The sequence below is a fragment of the Homarus americanus genome, unplaced genomic scaffold (genome assembly GCF_018991925.1).
Source record: "Homarus americanus isolate GMGI-L3 unplaced genomic scaffold, GMGI_Hamer_2.0 scaffold1024, whole genome shotgun sequence".
Lineage (NCBI taxonomy): Eukaryota > Metazoa > Arthropoda > Malacostraca > Decapoda > Nephropidae > Homarus > Homarus americanus.
The window spans coordinates 7237680-7262379 of NW_024715228.1; the positions used below are offsets into that span (position 1 = coordinate 7237680).

At 38.2% G+C, this 24700-nt stretch overlaps 1 protein-coding gene across 1 annotated transcript; it reads right to left on the reverse strand.

Annotated features, from left to right (window-relative positions):
* Nucleotides 1-158: 158 nt before the first annotated feature.
* On the reverse strand, nt 159-22746 carry LOC121856399 (gem-associated protein 8-like). The gene is made up of 5 exons (XM_042351976.1): nt 22310-22746; nt 22056-22171; nt 14278-14451; nt 9964-10380; nt 159-342 (listed from the first exon to the last, which is right to left on the reverse strand). Exons 1-5 carry the CDS (start codon nt 22680-22682, stop codon nt 175-177), a joined length of 1248 nt encoding a protein of 415 aa, XP_042207910.1. The 5' UTR covers nt 22683-22746; the 3' UTR covers nt 159-174.
* Nucleotides 22747-24700: the final 1954 nt, after the last annotated feature.

Consider the following 24700-nt stretch of genomic DNA (forward strand, 5'->3'; position numbering starts at 1 on the left):
AAAATTAAATATGCCCCTGAAACCCTTCAAGTAAGAATTGTTTCTCTATCAGTAGTGTTCTGTAGTTTACCATGTTGGCTCCTCACCTAGCTCAAATATTTGGAAACCGCCCCTACTCAATTTCTGGGTGTGCCCCTGAGTAGGAGAATTAAATACAATTAATATTTATACTTTCTATTTAAACATGACATTGAAGGGTATGTTTGGCCAGTACTGGGGTTGGTATAATGTGGAGAGACGGTCAAAGGAAAGTTGGAGCGCTGTTTCCATGGCATGTATTTTTGCAGATTTTTGTCCATATAATTGCTGCATCTCACGACTCCGCACAACATCTGGGTGCTCCTGAAAAAAAAAAAATAAAATAAAAAATTATATATATATATATATATATATATATATATATATATATATATATATATATATATATATATATATATATATATATATATATGTATATATGTATGTATGTATGTATGTATGTATATATATATATATATATATATATATATATATATATATATACATACATACATACATACATACATACATACATGCATACATACATACACATACATACATACACATACATACATACATACATACATATATATATATATATATATATATATATATATATATATATATATATATATATATATATATATATATATATATATATATATATATATATATATATACAGTGACCCCTCGGTTAACGACCTCAATCCGTTCCAGAAGGTCGTTCGTTAACCGAAAAGTTCGTTAACTGAAACCATTGTTTCAATGGGTTTTTGGGTAATTGGTTCCAGCTCACCGAAAATTTCCTAAATTCAACAAAAATGGTAGAAAAGTTCACTTACTTTGAGGTTTGTATGTAGAAGGCTCCTGGATGATGATGATGATGTGCATTTGAAGTGGGAGGTGGAGGAGGAGAAGGGAGAAGAGAAGGCATTGGGGTGGAAGAGAAGTCACCCCATGGCACCATTTCACCCATAAAATTTTAGTTCTCTTGGTGTATTTCAAGATTATTTTCTTTAAATCAACACTGCACTGCATTATATATTGTCAATATGTAAAATGAATTTCAAAATGACCAATAATTTGCTTGGAAACACAGAAAAAAAGCATTTAGTTGAAGAGAGTCTCAAGCAAGATGTTACCTCCAGTGAAAACAGAGAGAGACTAATGCCTGTTTGCTGTGTTAAGAGGCTGGATGCCGCGCATTAAACTAGTCACTTTACCTTCAATTATGTTCAATAATGTTAAAATGACTAAAAAATTGAATATTAAACTTTTAAAATTATTGAATAGTATAAACTTCTTGATATTTACTAAAATAGTAAGGAATTTAAGCCCTAGAACCGATTAATGTATTGGCGGACTGATACTAAAGCTGGTTGCCCGGTCAGTGCAAGCGAAAACATGTTGAGGTCGGTTCGTAAGAAATTCGTTAACCGAATTTTTGTTCGTTAACCAAATTGAAGATCCTTATGGAAGGCAGTTCGTTAACCGAAATTTCGTTAACCGAGGCGTTCGTTAAACGAGGGGTCACTGTATATATATATATGTATGTATATATATATGTATATATATATATATGTATATATATATATATGTATATATATATATATGTATATATATATATATATATATATATATATATATATATATATATATATATATATATATATATATATATATATATATATATATATATATATATATATATATATATATATATATATATATATATATATACAGTTGTACCCCACTTAACGCGGTCAATTGAACCCAGAGGGTCCCGCGTTAAGTGAAAACCGCGTTAAGTGAATAACAGAACATATGGGATTAATTCCAATAGAACCCAGCCCGACCCCCAAACTCCACTTTTTGACGACAAATAACTATGTTGTAGTAAAAATTCTATCTTAACTTTATGGTGGCATGAAAAACAAGTAATATAGAAGAGGTTAGGTTAGGAAAGATAAAGGTTAACATAGGAAAAATAAAGAATAGGTTAAAAAACGAAAATTTTTGAGGAACACTCACGGTAGTAGAAGAGATGGGTCGGCATACGGGGATGGAGGCTGGTTCCGAGGCAGAGGGCAGATTACTGCCCCTCAGGTGAATCACCATTACTAGGTGAATCACCATTACTAGGTGAATCACCATTACTAGGTGAATCAATATCACTGTCACTTACAGTTGTTATGGCTTCCCTGACAAATCCCTCAAAATCAACTTCACTATCACTATCACTGGCTTGGGCTGGCTGTGGTGGGTTGCGGGCGAAGAACTCGGTTATGCTTTGCTGACGGCTGGCTTTGATGTTGTCATGATACACCGTGATGTACGGCTCCATAGCCTGCACCAGTCGGGTATGGAAGACGTCATGGCGTTCATCGTCAGTGTCGCGGGAAACGATGGACTTAATTTTTTCTGTTAACTCTATGAGACACTTAATATCACTATGACTTAAACTAGGTTCTTCGGAGAATGACGCACCTTCTTCCTCCTCTTCACTGGCGGGTTCTTCTTCCAACATCTCGTCGGCAGTCACTTCAGGATCTCTGATCACCTCCATGATGTCTTCGTTGGTGGTCTCGGAGAAGCCTTCAGCTGTAATACTGAGCGCAGCTTCTCTGGCAAGGTCCACTGCTACTGCAACAGTCTGAACCTGACCAGTCACAGGTTCACTCCTCCTCTCACCTGGTATGCCATGCAACACATGTCTCCATGCGTGACGAATCGTAGCAATAGACAGCAGATTCCATGCCTCCACCAAGAAGTCTACAGCTTGTTTGACGTTAAACTTCTTCCAAAATTGTTTGACGAGAAGTTCTTGAGTCGCCGCCTCTTGTTCCTTGTCCTCGTCGCTTTTACTCTCGCTGTCGGTGTCACCCAGCTTACGCAACTCATCCTTGGTGTTGGTAGAGTCGTTCAGGAGCTTGAATTTCTTTGCCGAGTATGCAGCTTTAACATTGCAGATTAACTCCTGGTCCATGGGCTGGATTAATGACGTAGTGTTGGGAGGAAGGAAGACCACTTTTACGTTGGGGTGACGATCCATAAGTAGGGGCGAGTGTCCAGGTGCGTTGTCAAGGAGCAACAAAATATTGAAAGGAACATTCTGTTGCTCGCAGAATTTCTGCACGTCAGGAACAAAACAGTTGTCAAACCAGAAGAGGGACAGAGAAGAGGACATCCACGCCTTACGTGCGGTTAGCCAGTGGACATTAAGCTTGTTCATGTCCATATTCTTGTAGGCGTGCGGCTTGCGGGCTTTGTGAATCACCGATAACTTTGGTTTACAGGTACCGGAGGCATTGGTGGTAAACAGGACGGTGATGCGTTCCTTCTGCATCTTCCGGCCCCTTACCTTGCTCGCAGACTGGACAACGAAGGTCTTGGAAGGTAACTTTTTCCAGAAAAGACCAGATTCGTCCATGTTAAACACCTGGTCGTCACTGTACTGTCCTTCCTCCATAATCTCACGTAAAAACGGAGGAAAATCTCTAGCCGCCGCACGGTCAGCACTCGCTTCCTCACCAACAATGCTGATGTTGGTGACCTTGTTCCTCCTCTTAAACCTATGCAGCCAACCATGGGAAGCATTGAAGGGTTTGGGCTCTGCAATTCCCAGTTTACGTGTCACTGCTGCGTATAGCTCACGTGCGTACTCCTGCACTGAGCGCGTGTCCACCGCCATGTTGCGTCGCGCCTGACGCACCAAATAACTCACCAGCAAAGTTTCCACTTTTGCCAGCACCCTGTTCTGGCAATACCTGATAGATGAAGCACCTGCAGACTTTGTGATCTTCATGTGCTCCTTTATCTTGGCTGCATCCTTCTTTATTGTACGAATCGTAGATTCGTTGACGCCATGCTGGCGCGCGAGATCAACTTGGCGTCTTCCTTTCTCCAAATCTTGAACAATTTGGTACTTCAGCTCGTAGCTTAATGAACGTCGTGTCTTCTTTGGTTTAGTGCCGCTGGGTCCAGGTAAGGAAAGGTTTCTCTCTGGGGGTGGTGGTCCGGCGGAAGCCATTTTACGGAACAATGGATGCGCGTTAACCCGGCGTGGCCTTGAGGGATGAAACTGCCGCGGCTAGGTCAAGCGTCGTCTCTCCTCCCTCCCTCCCTCCCCGGGGTAGTCACGTCATAATACTTTAAGCCAATTACAGCTAGCAGCAGAGGGGGGTAGGGCTGCATGGCCAATCACAGTCCGAGACGTCATATGACGTCAGTGATAACGCAACAAAGACACACACTGCGCAACCTTACCGCGCCGCTTACCCAAGCGGAGGGAGGAGGAGGGAGAGGCAGGCAGGCAGGAGGGCGGGTGGGTGGCGCGTGGCGCGTGGTCAAAATCTAAAAATAGCATCCGAGCCGGACACTCACCGCGTTGCTGTGGAAAAACCCGCGTTAAGTGAAAGTTCAGCTTTGGCAAGGCACCGCGTATATGATAAAACGCGTTAAGTGAAAGCGCGTTAAGCGGGGTAATACTGTATATATATATATATATATATATATATATATATATATATATATATATATATATATATATATATATATATATATATATATATATATATATATATATATATATATATATATATATATATATATATATATATATATATATATATATATATATATATATATATATATATATATATATATATATATATATATATATATATATATATATATATATATATATATATATATATATATATATATATATATATATATATATATATATATAACAGAGTCTAGGACTGCTTTTAGTATCCTGGTGGTCCAGCGTTAGCGTTTCCAGTCATAATCATGGGCCGTGGGTTGAATCCTGGCGGGTTGAGGTGTTGATTGTATGTAGAAGTCCGAGTGTTTATTGGGCTAATGAAATATATATATATATATATATATATATATATATATATATATATATATATATATATATATATATATATATATATATATATATATATATATATATATATATATATATATATATATTTTTTTTTTAATCTGATTATACTGTACAGTGATCCCTCGGTTAACGAGCGCCTCGGTTAACGAGATTTCTGTTTACGAATTACCTTCCATAGGATTCTTAACTTCGGTTAACGAGCATTCCCTTGATTAACGAATTCCTTACGAGCGCCCCTCAACATGTTTTCGCTTGCACACTAGCTGTTATATTAGTCCGCCAATACAGTAATCGGTTCTAGGGCTTAAATTCCTTACTATTTTAGTAAATATCAAGAAGTTTGTACTATTCAATAATTTTAAAAGTCTTGTATTAAAATTTTTAGTAATTTTAACAATTATTTAACATAATTTAAGTACAGGGAAACTAGTTTTTAGTGCGCCAAACAGCCTGTCAACACACCATACAGGCGTCAGTCTCTGTGTCTTTTCAGTGGAGGTAACTTCTTGCTTGAGACTCTCTTCAACATACACGCTTTTTTTCTGAGTTTCCAGTCAAATTATTGGTCATTTTGAAATTTATGGCGCCATGGGGTGACTTCTCTTCCACCCCAATGCCTTCTCTTCTCCCTTCTCCTCCACCCCCATTCTAATTCCCATCATCATCATCATCATCCAGGAGCCTTCTACATACACACCTCAAAGTAAGTGTACTTTTCTACCCTTTTTGTTGACTTTAGGCAATTTTCGGTGAGCTGGAACCAATTACCCAAAAACACATTGAAACAATGGTTTCGGTTAACGAATTTTTCGGTTAACGAGTAACCTTGTAGAAAGAATTGTGCTCGTTAACCGAGGGACCACTGTACTAAGCTAAGAAACCTGTTTGTAGCTTATATGATGACTGCAGATGTGACTCCAACACCATCACCCACTCTGTAAAACCTCCATCATCTCATCTACTCAAATTGATGTATCTGCTTTTATTGTTAAGTACACTGCAGTGTAGACTTGCTTTATCTATTATTTTAAAACTTATAGTGTATTGATTTGTTTTATGGTTTATTTGTATTGAAAATGGGTCTGGAACATTTTCATTTTTGGTTATGGAGCACATCCTATTTTTTCCATTTCACTAAGTACAGTATAAGATTTATGCGAGGGTTTTCAGGAGTGTATCCCCCGCATGTATCAAGGACTTACTGTGAAAAAAGTAAAAGAAATAATTGTCCTAAGGGCAAACACATAACTGGAGGAGACCGCAGAGTATAGGGGATGGGGAGCGTTGCTTGGGAATCGGCTTCCCACTGGTCTTCGTTACTATGGTAAAGCAGGGAGTGTATTCAAATGGCGACTGTGTTAAACTTTCATTTGTTTTTTATTTACTGATCTGGCAATACAGTATTTTTTGTTGTAACTTATTTATTGATATTATTTTTATTTATTTCTCACATTTCCTGGTACTGTATTTATTATTTTAAGAAAACTATGGCAACAGGAGGAAAATATGCATAATAGTTTTTTCCTAAATACTCCCTCCTAAAATGGGGGTGCATCTTATATGCCATAAAATACAGTGCAGTACTGTATTTTGGTGTTTTTTATATCATTATTTATCATTTTTATACTTCAGTACATTCACCAGAAAATATGGACAATTGGCTTTTTCAGACAGAAGTCCGGATCTTCAAAGGTTCACTGTATATGGATTTATTTGCAATATATCAATAGTAATCAAACACTATTTATGAACCAATGAGTTGCAAGGGGGTTGGGGCTTTTGCCATCAGCTAAAAATTAAATGACTATAACCAAGGAAAGAAAGAAAACGAACTTCCTCTCATTATCAAAAATGTAAAACCCAATTTCCTTTACATGTATGGCTTATATAAGGTGTCTGGTTGCAGCCTGTGTTCCTCCCTCACCACAGAAATCAATTCATGCACAGCCATCATACTTTCCATCATCATCAGAACCCCTAACCCCCAAAAGTCCTAGGGTGACAGACAAGTGGCAACAGGGACAGGCAAAGATGACTGCCAGGAGTCTCTAGTCACAACTCTGCACATAGGCAGCATAGATAAGATAGTCACTTATGCAGTGGGATCTAGGCAGTAGTGCAATCCGGTCCTGTCTGTGTGACTGAGCAGCGCTTTCCAGGAACCACTCTGCTCACCCCCACATGGGGGGGGGGGAGGGGGGGGCAGCGCACAGTTATTTTAAATTCATTCCAAATTAAAATTAATTCATTTTTGAAAACAAAACCAAAAAACACCTATGAATTAAGTCAAAATCCAAATTAACGAGGGTACAGTGTACTGCATAATTCTTTTGTCTTTATTCAAGATATCTTCAAGTCATGAGACCCATTAATTCTCCACCCTGACAGGTCAGTAATATGAGACCACTAATCCCTCACCCACGTTCACTGCATCAGGTCAGGTCAGTAACATGAGAAAATTAGGAGAAAATGACTTTTTTCCCAGAGACATAATGTTTCTAGTTTCTATTTATCCTTCAATTACTCTATTTCTTTCTCTCTGTTTTTCTTTACATGATTTCTCTTACTCTTGTACAGATAGGTGGAGGAAAGAGTGGTGGAGGAAAGAGTGGTAGAGGTAGAGTGGTGGGAGGAGGAAGGGTTGTTGCAGTAACTTTTCCCTCACCTTCCCAGAAGGGTTGCTTGTCCTTTCTCCCTTGCAACAGAGTGTTTGTGCTTTGCACACACTTTTACCATATACCGTAGGCTTTTTTTTTTAAATGGTGTTTCTAAATTAAGTAGAACTGACTTTATTGACCCCAGCACCAACAAGAGATGGCACCATGTCTAATTGTACTGGAGCTTGGGAGCAGGGGACCTGGGAAAACCATTTCATTCTTTACCAAACTTTCAGGCTTTTATTAGAATATGCTGATATTATCCACTGTAGGGTAGCGTGATTGCGAGCTTATAGGCACATGAGTTACAGTAGTTATTTTCCGAGAACCAACTGTTAGAAAGAATGAGTGGTGATACTCTCAATTTTCTAATTCAATATTTATTAACAGGAAAAGGGAATAAGATGTCAATTTAACACACTCAGACAGGACTGGACCACTTAGGGTTTACTTTACAAGTAACAAAATAGATCTTCAATTATTTGTTACAACATTCAGCAATGATTATATTATTTCCTTGGCCATACAGGTGGTTATTTCACACACTTGACATTATCCCAAATTAACATATTATTTATAACATCATGTTATTTCGGAACAAACAACATGGCACTTTTACAAGAACTCATCTGGTAGTAAATGTGAATGATGTTCACAAACCACATAAAAAATTTTATTACTGGTAATATCAATATTTATGGGTTCACTATTCAACATGGGACAACTATATTTCTGCTAGTTATCCCCAACCATGTACAACAATAATACTTTGGCCCATATAACTGTGGGGAGTACACCAGGGTGTCACACCAACAAACGAAGAGCGCTGTTAGGTCGGTTCATCTCAAGGGTGTTAGTTCCCAGGGCGCGCTATTCCCTGACTTTAATCGGGCTGAATTAAAGACATCCTGTAAGACAGCCAGTTTGTTTTTATTTTTTCATTATTATATTTTTGTATGATCGTATGATCAGCCTATTATAGTGCATGTCTCATCATAATTAATATAACACTGTAAACACTATTAAATAATAGAACAAAATATGATATATAATTTGACTTCAGAATAAGATGACACGCTAAATCAGTGTTGGTGGTGTGGCAGTACAGAGCTGACGGAAGAAGGCATGACTCAGCAGCAGGTGACGCAGTTCTCAGCAAAGTTGAAGAACTTAAGGATGCTTTAATGAGTATTGAGCCCAGCTTGCAACACAGTAATGAATTCAGTGCACAGTTAGATGGTTTGATGGAACCCTACAGGCAACATTACCAGGAGTTTATTAAATGCAGCTGCCAAGCTCTCATAACCGCCTATTTTACGCCTCAACAATGTGAAGAATATCAAAGAGAATCCAGTGATGATGACCCTGCCACTAGTAATATCTCCGTTCGGTAGAATCCCTCTTAACTGGAACTCTCCTCGGAAAATCGTTCCCGAAATTTCTGGGGATGGGGGATATTTTTCTGGGTTCAAGAGATGATGTAATGTGCAATTTCTGGAACTTTCAAGAACATTTTCCTGTTACCTGGAAAATTCCAGGGATGAGGGATTTTTTTCTGGGTTTGAGAGAGTCGTTTCATTACCCAGAAATCTCTGCACCAATTGTTCCGGCTAACGGAGATATCACTGTATATGTTATGATATCAAAGAAAGAGAAACAATTGAGACCCAGCGATTGTGTGTAAATGAGGCAGAAAGTCAGTCAGATCAGCAACCTGAGACTTGGTCATAATTTTTGTGATGCCTACCATTAGACAATACTGTCCATTATGCTCCTAATATAATCCCAGGAGGTAATACCTCCCTGTTTGATAGCTGCCTACGACCTCTAGTTATAACTAAAAACAGTTCCAGTTAAAGCCCCAAAAAAGAAGCAGCAAGACCTAAAGCTTTACACACACATATCGCCACAGCGATTGATTGCAGGAGGTGGTTACCCATGTCAAGGAAGGCAAACTGTGATGGTCAAGATTAGGTTAGTTTAAGTTCAGGTCGTTACCTGTGTCAGTGAGGGCAAACAGTGACAATCAAGGTTATACAGTACACATATACAATACCTAACCCAAGTGAAGCCGTGTAATTTTGCTAGTACAGTACAGTACTTCTATATAATGTTCTAATTAGATTTTCTAGTCTTTCTGTTGAAGCTAATTCTAGTTTATATATTTTTACTAATTTACAGTATATTTACACATCACATCCCAAATGGGGAAAACTGAATAGTCATGTTTATAATCAGATTGCAAAACATGTGCTCATGGTGGGTATGTGTGTGTATGTACTTAAATACTTAAATACCTACTGTATATCTCACTCTTTCCACAAACACCAATAAAATGAGTAATTCCTCATGTCTTACAACTGTGGTGCTCACCTTGGGTCCTGTATCAGCTCCTGGTTCTTCTGGGGAGGTTACTGGCCCACCGAAACCTTTCCTGTCTTTCCACTGCTTTCGGTGCTTTGTACTTTGCTCTAGAAATTTAAGGAAGTCCTCAGTCACCTCCATATCCTCCTCATCATCCGCATCTTCTTGAATATGCATCCCTCGACTCATCTGGGAGTGGAGTATCTCTGTATCACTAATTACTCCCTGATTGTTATGATTGGACAATGCCCTCTTTCTCCTGTTCCTCAGTTTCCTCTTCCTTTTTCGCCTATTTTTGTTGGTTCGTGTAGCATCAGCCAGGCTTTTGGTGGAACAAGTAGAGGAGTGGTACTTCCTAAACAGTGACTGATGTGACATTTCATCTTCAGGAACATTTTGTTGTAGATATACCGGTAATGATCCAAGCTGAAATATTTAGAGATTTAATGTCCATGAAGAAAACAAACTATAATTTGGTATACAGTCAAGACCTCTTCTATAAGATGTAAACATAAATAATGCTTATCTTGTAATTGAATGAAGGTAACAAGTGAAATACGGTACAGTGGTCCCTCGGTTAACGAATTACCTTCCATAAGAATATTTAATTCGGTTAACGGACAAAAATTCAGTTAATGAAACTCTTACGTAAATGTTTCGACATGCTTTGGCTTGCTCACCAGCTGGAAGATTAGTCCGCCAATACAGAAATCGGTTCTAGGGCTTACATTCGTTAAAATTGGAGTAAATATCAAGAAGGTTGTACTATTCAATAATTTTCCAAGTTTTATATTAAAATTTTTAGTCATTTTAACACTTATTTAACATAAGTGCAGTACAGGGAACTAGTTTTTGGTGCACCCAACAGCCCCTTCACTCACCCAACAAGGCCTCAATTTGTATCTCTGTTCAGTGGAGGAAACATCTTACTTGTGGGTCTCTTGAACACAGAGTATTTTTACGTTTTTACAGGACAATTATTGGTCATTCTGAAATTTATTAAACATATTGACAATATATAGTGTACTGCAGTGTTGATTTAAAGAAAATAATCTTAAATTACACCTAGTGAACTTAAAATTTTATGGGTGAAATGACAGCATCAAGCATGGGGTGATTTCTCTTCCACCCCCACTTCCTTCTCTTCTCCCTTCTCCTCCACCCCCACTTTTAATTCCCATCATCATCATCAACAACAACCAGGAGCCTTCTACATACACACCTCAAAGTAAGTGTACTTTACTGCATTTTTTTTTACTTTGAATGTAATTTTCGGTGAGCTGGAACCAATTACCCAAAATCCCATTGAAACAATGGTTTCGGTTAATGAAATTTTCGGTTAACGAAAGACCTTCTGGAACGAATTGTGTTTGTTAACCGAGGGACCACTGTATACCCTTTACAGTAATATCTCCGTTAGCTGGAATCCCTCATACCCAGAACTCTCCGATAGCTGGAATTCAAATTTTCATGGAAAATCGCCCCAAAGCCGGAATTTTCTGGAAATTCTGGCTTTGGGAACAATTTTCCGAGGGGCATATTTTCCGTAAAATTCTGAGAAAATTTTCCTGATACCCAGAAAATTCGGGGGATAGGGGAGTTTTTTCCGGGTTTGAGAGATGAAAATCAGGTGCATTTTCTGGAAATTTCAAGAAATTTTCCGTTCCCCGGAAAGTTCCGGGGATGAGGGATATTTTTCCGGGTTTGAGAGATGATGTAATGGGCAATTTCTGGAACTTTTGAGAAAAATTTCCGTTACCCGGAAAATTCCGGGGATGAGGGATTTTTTTCCAGCTTTGACAGTCGTCTCGTTACCTGGAAATCTATCATTCCCGAAAGTGCTTTGCACCAATTGTTCCGGCTAACGGGGATATCACTGTACAGTGAAGAATTGGCGAATGAAAGAAATTTACACGCTGCAATTGTACAGAAAAATGCAGTAAACTTTAAGTAAGATTTTAATTAGAAAAAGAGGTGGTGATGTCTTAGTAAAACCAATAAAACCAACTTGAGGAATGGCACATAATACCGTATATCTCGGCCTACAAGACGGAATTTGAACAAAAAAAAAATCAGCCCAAAGTTAGGGGGTCGTCTTAAGCACCAGAGATAAAATTCTTACCTCTTAAATTTTGCGGTTTAGCGTGTCAAGAGTGGTGATGGAAACATGGTAAACCACTCACAAGGTCCTACCACTAATTATTTTATACTGAAACTTACATTTGGGAAGCTGGATTAAAATGAAGATTACCGGTATATTAAAATAATAAAAATGTATTATAAACCAGTCTAACATACCATAAAAGAACAATATACCCCGGTAATAAACACAGCTGCTATCATCACCCCCCCCCCCATTTGCCAGTGACCGCCTGTGGCTATTTTTAGCCGTCCTTGTGTTCGGAGGTGGTCAGTAATGCATATCTGTATATTTACTGATCATAATACTTATCTCCTATAAATAATTAATTTAAAATTAATTTTTTTACAAAGAATATTCAGTAAATGACTGCGTTAATTCTTGAAACTACCGACAGTGGTAAATTTAGGATGAGAATGATGAAGAGAAGTCACGTCATGGATTCGGAGTTTGGTCCTTAATGATCATAAATGTCTGGTCAACTTCACCTACCAGGTATAATGGTAGCCTTCCTTTTTCGCGAAACAAGTATATAATTAAAGAAAATACTTGCAGTGTGTTTAATGTATTACAATATATTATAGCTAAATAAATAAACAAATAAATCGGCAAATCTATTTCAAGTAAATGGAAATATTTTACTCACACCAACATTAGTTCCAGTTAAATAACTGACGCTTAAGTGAGTCACTAGTGTATACCAGCGGGTAAAATTTGATGCCAATACTTGAAGTGAATTAGCATTATTTTAAATAACCAACCATAAATAAATGGAAAAAAGATCAAAGGTGAAACATTATATTGTATGTATGTTGTGTTGTCAAAGGAAGAGAAACAATTGAAACTCAGCAATTGTGTGTAAATGAGGCAGAAAGATAGATCAGCAACATAAGACTTGGTCACAATTTTCGTGATGCCATATGGAAGTAGGGTCTACCATTAGACAATACTGTACTGTACATTGTGCTTCCAATATCTTCCCAGGCGGTAGTATCTCCCTGTTTGGTAGCTGCCTAAAACTTTTAGTAATATTACTTTGATACAACATGATAAATTAGACAAACAATGAAAATAAACAAACAAAATTTATTTACCAAGACCTTCTCTCTCAGAACAGAGGGGAGATAAGACGGCTATTTATAGCCTGTCTTTGTGTAGGAAGTCGACCACACTAGAAATAATTCATTTAAAATTTATATTTTTTACATAGAATATTCAGTACATGACTGCAATTATAAAATATTGTGAATATATATATATATATATATATATATATATATATATATATATATATATATATATATATATATATATATATATATATATATATATATATATATATATATATATATATATATATATATATATATATAGAGTGAAAAAGATTACTGTACATACTTACTACATACATTTATTACACAAATATATATATATATATATATATTTGTGTAATAAATGTATGTAGTAAGTATGTACAGTAATCTTTTTCACTCAAATCCTAATGAAACACTATTGAATTAGAATACTGTAGCTCGCTGAAGCAAGCTTATAAATTAAAGAAAATACTTCCAGTGTGTTTAATATATTACAGTATGATATAAATAAACAAATAAATCGGTAAATCCATTTTAAGTAAATGAAACAATTGTATTCGACACCGACATTAGTTCAAGTTAAATAACAAACTTTTAAGTGAGTCACTAGTGTTTACACTACACCAACCGGTAAAATTTGATGCCATTACTTGAAGTGAATTGGCTTTATTTTAAAAAACCAAGGATGTGTAAACAGCACTGGTCAATGGGATGGTTGGTAAAGGACTACTGGGTCAGTAAGCTCCCAATGGTAAGTGTCACATTTGGGGTACTGGTCTTATACAGCGAATAGAGCTCAAAAACTACTTTTTAAATGGAAATTTGGGGGGGCCGTCTTATGCACCCCGGCTGCTTGGTACGAGATATATACTTGCATAGAAAGACGGTAACTTTATACAGTATGATAATAGCAAGGGGGAAAAGAATGAGTTCCTCAGTCAAATAGAATTACAGTACTGTAGCAATTTAAATTAAACTGTACATCATACTTCACAAAAACTAAGATTTGCACCACGGTAATTAAACTACAATTGAAAAACTATTTCTTAATTGAGTGTTGGTTTGAATACTGTACTACTAACAACCCACCATGCTAGAGAGTGCAGCCTTGGTGTGAGCTGCAACATATCTTGCTCTCACAATTGCATCTCTGTGAGCTGTCATCATCATAGTATTGTAGTGCTGCCAGAACTGTGCATACCGTTTATCACTGTACCAAAAGTTCTGTGTACCTTTGGTACACTCTTCCTTTTTATCATTCATCTGCAAGGATATGTGGGGATCACTGTGAACACATTAACAAAGATGCTGTAGATTCAGCTAACAAGCTCTATAGACAATTGAAAGAGGTAAATGTTCTAAAAATTAAAGCATTATAAACACAGGATGCAACAGAAGGTGACTCATTTTTGTATTACACTGACAGTATTGATAGCTACTGTACCATTATATTTTTACATCAGATACTACTGTACACCCTGGTCCAAAACATGAGCACAGGGATACTGCAGCATCATTCAGGGGGTCCCCAACTTACTTAACGGGTTAAACCTAAATTTAAATTATTTTATTTACTTGACTTATTTTTTTTTTACTGTACTTTCATTTACTGTATTTTGTCATTGTATTTCTTTCTAAATTAAGTGATTTTAGATGTACATAAGGACTTAGGATATGATATAGTGGGATTTTAAACATTGTTCTGTAAATAAAGTATTTGCATAGCATGTTTTCCGACTTACGATAATCCGATTTAGGAACGTCCTCAGGAACAGAACCGGTTCGTAACCTGGAGACCCTCTGTATTGAAGAGCTTGACATTTTTAACAGTATACTGCACAGTATCTCTACTTAAATCTCAACTGGAAAAGAAGGAGGATATTTTGGGGGGATAGGAAAGAATGAATTATATACAGGTAGTTTAAAAAGTAATAAAAAAATCTGCTAAACAATGATTAATGAAGAAATTAAGAATAAATGACAGTTAATAAAGGAGAAAATGAAACTACAGATGACTCTATTACAGTAGTGGTCATACTGATTATGAGAGGCATGGAAATATTTCTATTTAGTCAATTTTTAATTTTCTGCTGACTTGCTGAGGTTTATATCATATGTTTAACATCACTTTGTGCTGTATGCATATAAATTATGGCTACATGTGTCAAAGCTAAATGTTTTTAGCATATTACTGTGCCAAGTAACACCCAGTGGTATAGAATATTCTCGCTAAAATCTTACATTGTTTTGCTTTGCCAGGACACACACACAGCATACATAGGTACAGTAGTGGTGCAGGGGAAAAATTCTGGCAAGAGTACTTTGTGAATGCACCTTTAATAATGACAGACAAAATTTTTCAAATAAAGCTAATCTAACCAAATTAAAATGTACAGTACTGGTATACAGTATTTGAGTCACGGTACCTCATTTTTTGGCCTAAAAATGACAAAATTCATGTCCGACCTTATGAAAATTTCATTTTTATGGTTGGCTAAAATGACAAAAATTCATGTCCGGACCTTAAAAATTCTCGGGTTCGCCAAAGAGAACGACAGGTCTGGACCCAATTCATTTTATGACAAATCATGTCCATCTGAAGAAATTCTTTCCGTTCGCCGGAACGACAGGTCGGACTCTGATATTTTATTTTTGTGTTTGCCAAAATGACAAAAATGTCCGGACCTTACGAAAATTCTTGGCTGTTCGCCAAAAGTGCCGAACGACGGTCCGACCTACGAAAATTTCATTTTTGGGGTTTGCCAAAATGACAAAAATTCATGTCCGACCTTACGAAAATTTCGCCAGTTCGCCAAAAGTGCGGAGCGACAGGTCCGGACCTTTTAAAATTTCATGCGCAAAATGACAAAAATTCATCTCCGGACCTTAATAAAATTCTTTCGCTTAAAAAGCTGGAACGACAGGTCCGGACCTTACGAAAATTTCATTTTTTGCAGGTTGCTACAAATGACAAAAATTCATGTCCGGACCCTACGAAAAATGCCTTTTTGGCCGGTTCGCCAAAAGTGCCGGAACGACAGGTCCGGACCTTACGAAAATTTCATGTTTTGCGGGTTTGCCAAATATGACAAAAATTCATGTCCGGACCTTACGAAAAATTCTTTTTTGGCCGGTTCGCCAAAAGTGCCGGAACGACAGGTCCGGACCTTACGAAAATTTCATTTTTTGCGTGTGAAAAATTCTTTTTTGGCCGGTTCGCCAAAAGTGCCGAAACGACAGGTCCGGACCTTACAAAAATTTCATTTTTTGCGTGTCTGCCAAAAATGACAAAAATTCATGTCCGGACCTTACGAAAAATTCTTTTGTGGCCTGTTCGCCAAAAGTGCCGGAACGACAGGTCCGGACCTTACGAAAATTTCATTTTTTGCGTGTGAAAAATTCTTTTTTGGCCGGTTCGCCAAAAGTGCCGGAACGACAGGTCCGGACCTTACGAAAATTTCATTTTTTGCGGGTTTGCCAAAAATGATAAAAATTCATGTCCGGACCTTACGAAAAATGCTTTTTTGGCCGGTTCGCCAAAAGTGCCGGAACGACAGTATTAGGTTAGGTTAGACTCAGAAGTTTGGTTAAAAGGAATGGAAAATATGACCCCAGGTTATTTTTTTGATGTCATGGATGACCAACACAAGGGGTTCTAAATTCAAGCTCACCAAGTAGTATTTTCTCGGTTTAACGAACTACAGTAATTCAAGCCACCCATGTTCATTAAATTGAAATTTCCACTAAATTGAGCTTTCCATTATGCTCACTTGATTTACAGAACTATTCCACTAAATTGAGTGCGATTCCCTTAAATTACACGTTGTGCGTCGGGTTTGTTTACATCCGCTTAGTCTGCGTCCTGCCGCCACCGTGCGTGTTGTTCGCTGCTACCTCTCGGTCAACTAAGTACACTGGAGCACCTTAGCTTTTGTCTTTATTCAAGACATCTTCAGAAGCAAATGAATTTACAGGGATGGAATGTCAGGTCACCCTTTCTTGGGTGGGGGATTAGCGGGTCTCAAGACCTGAAGATGTCTTGAATAAACACGAAAGCTAAAGTATTTTAAGGAGATTGTGGTAAACATAAGTATAAATGAGCAAAGTTGTATCCCTTCAACATTACATTACATAACATTTTAAAATATGGAGTGAGAAAGCAGAAAGGTGTGGGTGATTAGAGAGATGGAATGGAAATGAGTGATAACATGCAACGTGTTGCCAAGCGCTCCTCAACAGCTGATATTTATCTCGCCACCCGACGGTCACACAACAAGACCCTCACTGGATGCGTGTTGTCTTAATTCCTGTGTGTGTGTGTCAGGAACACACCTCAACATCACTTACAAACACCCCCACCACACACCCTCCAACACCACCAACATACACCCTCCACCCCCACCACCACCACCACACCCTCATACATTTATTACTGTACTATAAATTCTTGTATGATAAACCTCTTATGGTGTATATTTTATCACTGATAATATAAAATATGAAATACTACTATAGAAAAACTATAATATATAATTAGTAATTTGCATAAAAATTAAATGACAAGCCAAATAATAAGGTAAAAATAAGTATTTTATTGTATATGAAGGGCAATGGTATTAATAAGCTCAAATTATTTCAGTAACATATCTTTACTAATTAATTAATAAATGAACAATATTTTGTCGAGTTACAGTAGGAATGACAGAGACAGATGTGCGGGGTGGGAGACAAACCCTTTTGCCATAATATCCTGACCACTGGGGTTAGTTATACAGACTTTTCCCTGTGAAAAAGCCATAATTTTGAGCAACATATTACTGTATTTGCTTTGTACTCAAATGAACTATGCTAAAGGACTAAAAATTTTATCTCTTGTGCAAACTATAAGATGTTTATACTCATATTAATTGATATCTTGCAAGGATTCCAGCAATGCAAGTTATATTCTGCTAAGTCAAGTTTGTGATATTTTATAAGATAAAAACTTTATACCTAAAACCACCTTTACCCTCTAAAATATTTTATTACCTGCTGGCTGGGAGGAGGGGGGAGGGGGAGATGGGGTGTTGACAGCCAGGAGGGGAGATTACCGGGTAGTTGTCAGTGGAGGGGGCAGAGGTCAGGGACTCAGAATTATAAAAGACAGGTAGTTTATGTTTTTTGCTTATAAAATGCCACTGATTTGACTTAGCAGAATTAACTTGCATTGCTGGAATTCTTGCAAGATAGTAATGAATTTGGGTATACATCCCATAGTTTGCACTCGACATAAAAATTTAATACGTAATTAACTTAGTACATTTGAGTACAGGTTGTGATAACTTTTGAAGTTGCTCAGCAGTTGTGGTGGCAGTTTCAAGCTTTGTGCCATCACATATCAAATAATTTTAAAATAGAAATTATAAAGTAAAATGTTTTAAGACAATGTTTAGTAGTGCTATTAATATGTCTGCTGTGTAAGAGTCTTAGCATGTCACCTCACCACCTGACTAGCCACCTCACCACCTGACTCGTCGCCTCAGCTCAGTTACATTGAATTATTACTGTATTATTTTACTTTTTTAGTATTGCATGTACATTTAAAGAAATATTTGTGTGTGCACAGCAATTATAAAGACTCAGAGCAGAAAAATCCAGCATTACCCAAGCAGTTGGTCTTCCCACCCATGAACCAACCATGTAAGGATGCGGCTAAACATAGTGCAATCTTTCTAAACTCCAGGAACCTTTGTCCCCGGGCCCGGAACAGTACTTTGTACACTATGCTGGTCAGGCTCACTGGTCTATAATTATTCGTGGAGTGACAATCGCCCTTTTTGAATATAGGACTCACATAAGCCATTTTTCAGTCATCAGGGACCTTTTGTTCCAACAAGCATTTGCAGAACAGGATATTAATAGGCTCTGCAAGCTCATTACACAGCTCTCTTTAACACTCTGGGATGTACCATATCGGGGACGGGACTCTTGTGAATCTTTAGCTTAACAGTTTATTTCTTACAACCTCATCAGAGAACACAATGTGAGTCAGCACTGTGTCAAACCGTCTTTCCTCAAACGCAGGAAGATTGTTCGCATCCTCTCGTGAACACCGATGAAAAGAATTTGTTCAACTTCTCCGCCTTATCCTGGTCAGAATCTGCATAACTACCATCTTCAAGCCTCAGGTCCGATATGCCTACTCGCATTTTTAATTTTGACCTTGCGTAGTGGTAAAAAAAAAAAAACTTTGGGTTTGACTCTTTTTCAGCTCTTCTACATTCTGATTTTGCTTGGTTCTTGGATCTGGCATACAATATATCCTTCTGTCCTGCTCATCATTTATCCTAACAATTCTAAAGGTACACTGTAGATTTTTTAGCTAGATTTGCTCTAGCTAGAGTTCTCTAATTAGTGTAAACAGAAGTGACAGCGTTCTAGCTAGACTTAGTCTCTGATCTCGGTAGGGTTGTTGTAATCTAGCTAGTGTTGTAGTGGACACGAGGTGGAGAGTACGTGCCGAGACTGCTCTAGGTCTATTTGTTGATTTAAATAGATTTCTTTGTTCTATCTAGAGAACTGCTTTACCATGCGAGTAAAATGTCGTCCAATGAAAGATGGAAGTGGGATAGTGATAAGACAATGTTATTAATACAACAGTATGGAAGGTTCCCAGAACTGTGGAATGTGTCGTTGATGGAGTACCGCAATAAAGAAAAGAAGGCAAATGCTATTAAAGAAATAGCAGAGATATTAAATATTCCCGAATCAAAAATCACATGAAAGTGGCACAATTTGTGTTGCCAAATGAACAGGGAAATGAGAAAATTAAAAAAGAATGAAACTGGCATCGGGGCTGATGATGTGATTTTGAAAAGTACATGGGAATTCTTCGACGCTCTCCACTTCATGATTGGATGTAATAAACCGCAAGGAAGCACCAGTGCAAATATGGTAAGTAAAACAAACTATATTTTGTAATCAATGATCATATGTTTTAATCATACATATCAAAAGTACGACCAAAAACACTTACTTATATTTCACATACAGCCTATTTATTCAAAAATATTTATATTGCCATGGAACCTCACCCTTTTCTGTCATGAAATACTGTTTAAACTGATCACGAATATCTTTAGCCATCCTAGTAGAATTTTTAGTAGTAAGTGAATGTTGCAAGGAATGCAAAGTGCTGGCAGGCAAACCATCTTGTCTCCAACTTCCTGCAGTACAAATTCCATCATCTTCCGTATCGAACGTTACAGGAGGAGCATAAACACTGGCTGAATTATTTCGAGAGAGTAAAAAATTGTGTAGAGCACATATGCATAATACAATTTGCTTCACTCTTTCTGGGGCCACCTCCATCGGCCGTCTTATGATGTGGAATCGGGCAGATACCAATCCAAATGCGTTTTCCACTACTCAACGTGCTCTGGATAATCTGTAGTTATAAATGCGATTTGGAGCAGGTTGATTTGTGAAAGGAAATGGTTTCATGAGGTATGATTTCAATGCAAATGCATCGTCAGCAACAACAACGAATGGTACAGGGTCATCGTTATCAGTACAATCTAGCCGTCGTCCAATTGGTATATTCAAAAGATTGTCCTCTAAAGCTGTTGATAATGAGCAATTTGTAAATACTCCTCCGTCAGATATTAGCCCATTGCAACCGACATCAATGTATATGAATTTATAATTTGCATCAACCAATGCCAATAGCACAATGTTGTTGGTACCCTTGTAATTGAGGTATAAGCTTCCGCTGTTTTGTGGCTGTTTCATGACAACATGTTTGCCATCGAGTGCTCCTATGCAATTAGGAAACTGCCATTTCAATTCAAAATCTTGGGCCACTTTGTTCCATTCTTCATTCAAACTCGGAATCTGCAAAAACAAAAACATTACGTGTTCACAAATATTATCCTGGATGTGAATCAGAAAAAAATATTGTTACAGTATACTCCCTCGTATCTGGTACTCAAAGATAATTATTAAGAGATTCAAAGAATCAATTTCTACTTTGAATCTTTTAATAATTTTCTCTTTTATTGGGGTATTAATATTGTACTATATGTAACGTTGTACATCAACTGAGGCAGTAAAATCTTTATAGATTCTCTGTTTTCATAGGTGTTTATACTCATTTGAAAAAGGATTTTACAAGGATTTTGGTTTGGTAACTTTCATTCAGAAAAAAGTACTGCAATAAGCGAGGGAGTGTGATGTATGTACACCTCTCATCTCACCGGAATTTTCAGATATCCGACATGGCCTAAGTCCCATAGGTGCCGGATACGAGGGAGTCACCTATACTTGCTTTTAGTTTAGGAATTATGGTTTTTAAAAGCATCAGATTTCAAATTAATCTTAAGGAACTTAATTAATTAACCATTAATTGTCATATAGTTTTGTACAATATTTTATCTTTCTGTTTTTCAGGATCCGTCTTTCTCACAAAACGTAGTTAACGAAGAGTTCACACAACCTTCAGAGCAATGTCAGGATTTTGTCACACCATCTACTTCTGGTATAGAACACGACAAAAAGAAATGTAGCGGTAAAAAGAAAAAAGTTAAACATTTGGAAGAACAGGCTGCATTGAAAAAAGCAATCGATGTATTGAATAAACCACAAGATGACTACTCAGTGTTTGGAGACTATGTTGCTTCGGAATTACGCCAATTACATTACGATGAAAATAGGAAAATACTGAAACACATCATTATGAAAGCTATAATTGAAATAGCTATTCCCCCATGTTCATCTCCTGAATCTCATAGTAATTATGACGCTAATGTAGGCCATGGAACAACTACCCAAAGTTATGACAGTAATATCGGGTTGCAATGCCATTTTACCAATTTATAATTATTTCTTACCTTAAGATAATCTTCTTTCAGAACTTCGTATAGTGCCTCACAAACCTCGGGGATTATTTTCGAAATAGTTGTTACTGGTATGCGGAACGTGTACATCAGTGAGTGGTAACTGTCCCCTGAAAGAAATATTACAGGTCTGATAAATTCATGTTTGGCATTATTTACTAAAATATTTTATTTCCTTTCACGTACATGTATGCTTTGTAATAAATTTACAAATATATTCAAGGGTTTTATTCATTCATAGTACTTACCAGATGCTAGAAATCGAAGTGTAAGCATTAGCCTTTCTGAAGGGGTGATTGCTTTTCTGAGATGAGTATCTTGTCTTTTAATTTTAGGGGTTACTTTTTCCAGCAAATAATCATAATCTTCAGGACACATACGTAGAAAGTGCTTATAGGATACTGCATCCTCATCAAGCAATTCTCTTAACAGTTTTGCATGTGCTCCCTCTTCATTTCTTCTGGCTATCCATTCTCTGACCCACACACCTTTCTTTCTCTTCTTTTTCTTCAAATCCTTCATAATAACTAATGTCGCAGCTGCAGCAACTAGGCGCCTTGATTGTGACATCTCACCACACACAAGTCTCAAGTCTGACTGAGACTTCCTCGTCAAACACATTCCAACTCTTTCATCACCTTCGTTCACATAGACGCGGAGGGGGCGTTGCCCTCTTCTGTCAAGATGACCTACGCCCGTCACGCCTGGATGTTCAAGTCCCAGCAGATGTGGAAGCATTATGGGTACGTGTCGTGCTACGGGCCCACCCACGCAACACTGCTTCCATCATAATCTGTGTGGCATACCATCCACCTCGCTCACCCACCAGAGACACTCTTATCAATCATCTCATCACCACCTCAGACCACCTCAGAGTTAGGTACCCATGTGCCAAGTTAGTATTATGTGGGGATTTTAATGAAATTGACACCACTGATATCCAGGACCAGCTATCACTATCACAAGTTGTGACCTTCCCCACACACGGTCAAAATACCCTTGACCTTATCTTAACTGACTTAGCGGACCAGTACCAACCACCTCAACCAATGCCTCCTATCGGGTGTAGCACACACTTATCAGTGCTCTGGTCCCCAGCTGCCACTCCCACTCAAGTACAGAGACCCTACATCAAGACCTACAGGCCGATTACTGACTCTGCAGTGCGCCTCTTCGGGCAGTGGATAGTTCACCATCCCTGGACTGAAGTACTTAGCGTGGATGACGTGGAAACCAAATGGATAAATTATACCAACACCACCACTTCTTCCCCGAGAAGTCCGTCAGATCTCACCCAGCTGACTTGCCCTGGATCACACCTCGGATCAAAAGACTTATGCAACAGAGAGACAGAGCCTTTCATCTCAATGACCACATCCGCTACAGGTCCCTTCGCAACCGAGTCATCCGCGAAATACGCACTGCAAAGAAGTCCCACTACCCAACCAAATTACAACACCTGAAGCAGACCAACATCAGTCAATGGTATGGTAAGCTTAAAGAACTCTGTGGACTAAACAATAAGGCACACCCCCTCCCCTTCCTTAGCCATCTCACTAATGTTGACGCAGCTGAGCAAACAAACAACCATTTCGCTACTATATGCCAGACGCTCCCCCAGCTTGACACAACCACTCTCCCTGCTTACCTACCAGCCCCCCTTCCCACTGACTTAGTAGAAGAATTTGAAGTAGCAAAACGCCTGGACAAACTAAAATTAAAACGCTCTACCACCCCCATTGACTTACCAATGAAACTCTTCAAGGAGTTCTCCCCGGAGCTTGCTAAACCCCTATGCTCCATCATCAATGTTTCTCTCAGTCAAGCCAGATGCCCAGCTGACTGGAAGACCTCTTATGTATCACCAGTGCCCAAGTCAACCAGCTCACAATCCTTAAATCAGCTACGACCTATTGCAATCACCCCAATACCCAGCCTAATCTGTGAAAGCTTTGTATTCGACTGGGCTTATGCTGATATTGCAGGAGTCATAGACCCTCAGCAATTTGGCAACATGAAAACTTCCTCCACCACTCACTGTCTTGTCCGCTTTCTCGATTACATATACCGCCATCTCGAGAAACGAAAAACGTCTGTAGCTGTCGCCTTCATTGATTTCACTAAAGCGTTCGACCTAGTCGACCACAATATAATCATCAACAAAGCTATTGACCTCGGGCTTCGGAGAAGTCTTATACCATGGCTTACAGACTTCCTCAGTGACCGACGCCAAGCTGTACGCTCGAGGGCTGTCTCCACCTTTCAGTCACTCACCTGTGGCGTCCCCCAAGGCACCAAGATGGGACCACTCTGCTTCCTTATGCTCATCAATGATGCCCTAAGAGAAACCCCTGCTCGCTGGAAATATGTCGACGACTCCACCATTGGGATCAGCGTCAACAATTCTGCTCCCAACTATACCGCCCTTCAGGATTTATTGAACAGTCTCCAAAACTGGGCCACCAACAACCATGTCACCATCAACCATACCAAGACCATGGTTATGCACATCAACCTCTCCTCCGACATTGTCCCACCTCCTTCCATTACTCTAGGTCCGAACACACTCCAGGTTGTAGATTCCACGAAGCTCCTCGGCGTCACCATAGACAACAAACTAAATTGGAAACCACACGTCA

Coding starts and splice junctions, on each gene's coding strand:
- LOC121856399 (XM_042351976.1), bottom strand. CDS start 22,682: ATGTGTTTGACGAGGAAGTCTCAGTCAGACTTGAGACTTGTGTGTGGT. Junction 14,452..22,055: donor TGAAAGAAGATTATCTTAAG/GTAAGAAATAAT, acceptor ATATCCTTGCAG/ATGAATGATAAAAAGGAAGA. Junction 10,381..14,277: donor AGGCTGCACTCTCTAGCATG/GTGGGTTGTTAG, acceptor TAAATATTTCAG/CTTGGATCATTACCGGTATA.